Source organism: Protobothrops mucrosquamatus, unplaced genomic scaffold (assembly GCF_001527695.2).
Source record: "Protobothrops mucrosquamatus isolate PMUCROS unplaced genomic scaffold, P.Mucros_1.0 scaffold280, whole genome shotgun sequence".
Taxonomy (NCBI): domain Eukaryota; kingdom Metazoa; phylum Chordata; class Lepidosauria; order Squamata; family Viperidae; genus Protobothrops; species Protobothrops mucrosquamatus.
In genome coordinates this window covers 54,988-58,917 of record NW_015386624.1, presented here as the reverse complement: position 1 = coordinate 58,917, position 3,930 = coordinate 54,988, and the positions used below count along the sequence as shown (strand labels likewise).

General features: G+C 44.6%; 1 protein-coding gene across 1 annotated transcript in view; it reads right to left on the bottom strand.

The window, feature by feature from the left end:
* The window catches only part of FMNL3 (formin like 3), a gene marked incomplete at its 5' end in the record, with an annotated part of 53,582 nt that continues 49,652 nt past the window's right edge, over positions 1-3,930 (bottom strand). Inside the window, 3 exons of the mRNA XM_015814744.1 lie at positions 1-92; positions 1,511-1,634; positions 2,426-2,515. Coding sequence (XP_015670230.1) covers positions 1-92; positions 1,511-1,634; positions 2,426-2,515 — 306 coding nt within the window. The remainder of the gene's footprint in view (positions 93-1,510; positions 1,635-2,425; positions 2,516-3,930) is intronic.

Here is a 3,930-nt window from a genome sequence, read left to right as displayed (position 1 = left end):
CTAACAGTTGGGCTCCTCGTGGTGAGACGGCTCACAGAAAAAACGAGAGCCCCGCTTCGCTGTGCGGGCAGTGAAGGGGACGCTCTTCAACACTGTGAGACGGAAAGGGATGGATGGACAGAGACATACAGACATCAGATTGTTCGATATGCAGTGCAGAACTTAAGATAAAACTGTCTGTAATGGCATTCAAAGATATGCACCATGGCGCATAAAACCACAGCCACCAACAATGATGCATCCAATGCTGGAAAGCTGGCGTTTCTGTTCTTTACAGGGCCAGTGGCCCAAAGCCAAGACTCCATCACATCAGAGTCGGCTTGGAAGAAGTCCTCTGCGTAGGAAACATGGACCGTTCCATTAGCCTTTTGGTTCCCAATGCATAGAGGAAAAAAAAGCAATGTTTTAACTCTGCCCTGTTTTTTGCCCTAATAAGCAGGTTTACGGATACTCAAAGCACGAAAAAACAGTCTGAGTTTAACACCTTTCAAGTGGGCGGTTAGGAGACATTCAGTTCTCACCATTTCATTCTCATTGTCCTTCTCTCTCTAACAAACATGGATTACTCACATCCAGGATGGGAGGGGGGACCCCGACAATCAGGACTGCTGCTACCAGCACCTTCCTTACCGCCACTTCTGGTTTGAGAAGACTCCAAATCAGACTTTTTGAGGAGCACCTACAATTATTTGTCAGAGCTGAGTGACAGCTGTCTGGCAGTTCTTTGATCAACCAGAGTCTGCTCACAACATGGGCTCACCTTCTCAAGACTTAAAATTATAGTGATGTGGAAGCAGCAGAATAAGATGGGTGGTAAGGAGAGAGAGCTGTGGGCACCAGGGCCCCCCCTGTAAAGCAGGCCTTTAAGGCCACATGCTGTCAGGGGCTGGCAACTAACCAGGCCCTCCAGACCTCAACTGCAAAAATCCAGGCCCTCGCTAGATGATGTCAGGATTTTTGCCTCCATCTGATGGTTGGGCAGATTTCTGTAGCCCAGACATAGCAGCCCAACAATTGATTCATAGTAGGACATCAACTGATCCCCAGAGAGTAACGAAAAGTGCCAAAGGAAGCAAAATTCCTGGAACTTTATTGAAAATTTAAGCAAGGGGAGCAATTTTGTCAATCAGGGTTGGAAAATCTGCATGAGCAAAAATTCTCTTGCCTATAAAATAGTTGCTACAGAAGCCTCAGCTATTGGTTTTACTACTTTCTTGGGCTTTTTGATGTGATTCAATCATGCTTCAGTTCAAGATGGGTGCTTTTTGAAATGAATCTTAAATCAATGTCATCCCTTATTAGTCTGGGAACTGCATGATTTTGAAGTCCGATTCCCTGTGAAAGGGGTAATGAGGACCAGAAAGGCCCTGGGCTAAAGTCAAGAGGACTCAATACCCAAATATGTTGCAAGTAGCAGATCTCCTTCCTTTTTTGGCATCACGGTAAAGTTTTCCCTGGAAGAACATGAGAGCCGAGCTAAGGAAATTCATATGGCAGGATCGGGAGTTACCTGTAATAATATCCTCAATGGTCCCATCTTTGCCTTCATAAACAGGCCTGTGGTCCTTGGCTTGGCGCCGCCTCAGCTCAGCAATTAACTCTTGCTGCTGCCATTTGTTGCGCTGCAAAGACAACTGGGGCTGGTCAAGGATTAAGAGGAAAAAAGCAAAAGACGCTGCCCAGTCTGACCACCACACATCCTGTTCTGTGACCGATCCAAAAGAAGGTTGGGAAATCCAAACTGGGATTTATGTCATGCCCATGCAACGTGGTTTTCTTTCCTTCACAATACAATGCACAACATAATGAGTCAGAGAATGCCCAACCCAGACTGACATCATCTGTTGCAATGGCAAATACACACTAGCATCAGACTAATACTCTGCTTGAACTCCTTCAGAAGACACTATATTGTCAAGGAAGGTTCATATCTGCCCCTGGACACAGAAGGTCAAGAATTTCCCTGAGAACAGATTTGTAGATAAGTAGGCAGCCCAAACTGAAATATCTATATTTGTGATTATTTCTACATCAATATTGTTAGAAAACTATGGGAAAGCTAGCATCTCTTTAATGAGGAACTGATGATCAGGCCCTAAAATACAGAAGCAGAGACCCAGCGGGATGCCCATTCTAGCAGTAGGTGCAGATGGCGTAGGCTGCAACTATTCTAGTGAAGCATCCCATGCTTTGCTAGACGCCCTTCCATTCTCTGCTGAGACACCACCCAAGAGTAGCATCGTAGCAGCTGATACTCTAATGATATAATCTCCAAGCTAAAATATATTACAAGCAAGTTTAAGCTCTATCAAAGCCCATGAGACATAATGATGAACCAGTCTTCCTGTGAGTTGACACCCTCCCTTCCTCAGGCTTCTCGGATTGTTGGCAATCGTACAACATGATGCCCTGGAGTATCTCTTACCTTCTCTAGTCTCTTAGCTTCTTGGGCCAATGCCTGCTCCCTTTGAGCCTGTTCCTGCTTCTTGCGCAGTTCGTTCTCTTGTTCTGCATCCTGAAAAAGAAAGAACAGTGCAGCGGTAGGATGAAGAACTACTGGTCAATGCATAGGCATCTAGCTCAACTAGACCTATTGGTTGATTGGTTCTCCAAAGTCTCAGACTGGACAGTTCTATTCCAACCCAACTGTTATCTCAGATTGTTTTATCTAGAGATGCTAAGACTGAGCCTGAAATTTTCTGTCTACTGAGCAGGTACTTTATTTCTATTGTGCTTGTATATATTTTCTGTTAAAAAAAACACTTTGCATCTATCTCCACATGGTTATTACCACTTATATAGCCAAGCAGTGGCAAAGCAGACAAACGAATGTGGTCCAGACTGTGGAAAGCCAAGTTCCCCTATGAAATACACCTGGTAGGTTTTACCTGCACTTCAATGGGCAATTGTAGAAAAGGGTTATTCTGACCAGGATTAATGACAACTGTAATTCAACACATGAAGATGCCTGGTTAAATAAAACTAAGGGAATTCGTGGCAGACATTTCTCTTGTTTTTTTTTCTTGGAAACTTCAGAAAACCTAATGTTTTCTCTTTTTTGTACTCCTTAGAAACTCTTTTTTATAATTTAGCTTCAATCTATTTCCCCATAACATAGACCTTTTAAAATGAATCACTGACCCCATTTGTGACAAATGCAGATCTGGTCACCTAGTACATTTGCTTTGTTGCATTTGAGATGAAGCAAGAGAGAACTTGCCATAATAAATGTTTTAATGAATTTTGAAAGGGCAGGTGCCCCCCTTAAGGGCCTCAGCCTGCAACAAGAGCCATATAAATACATCAGGCCCTGATTCTCTATTCCACTGGGAACACTGCTCAGGGAATCTATTGTGAACAGTTCAAGCTGGAATATTAATACCGCTGACCAACACAGGTAGTAGACCTATGAGTGTCACTTAGCAGCTGTTTGAAGTTACAACAGACCTATCTGGGGCTACTTACAACCTGGATTCGAAGTTTTAATGGTTGCCCCTCCCCTGGGCATGTGACCAAATTTTAGGTGCTCAGCAACTGGGCTGCACTTACCGCTGTTTGCAGTGTCCCACATCATGTGACCACGTTTTACAACAGTTTTGCCAAAAACAGGTATTTACTTCCAGTTTCCTGCAAAACTGCATCCATCACGAACCAATAGTTCATGTAACAACAATGGGATTTGCTTAACAACTGTGGTCACTGCTTTACAACTGCCACAAAAAAGGTTGTAAAATGGACTTCCGGTGGGACGGCGCGCCGATGGCGGCTCTTTTCGGAGCCGTCCGCTTGGGAAGGCGTCAGAGCCAGCATGAACAGCGGTCAGCAGCTGTTCAGCGGCTTGGAACCTTGTGCCCCGGGAGAAGGGGTCGAGGTGAGTACTCCTGGATAGGAGTAGAGTCCCAAAAGCTCTCCCTTTTTCTCGGGAGAGCG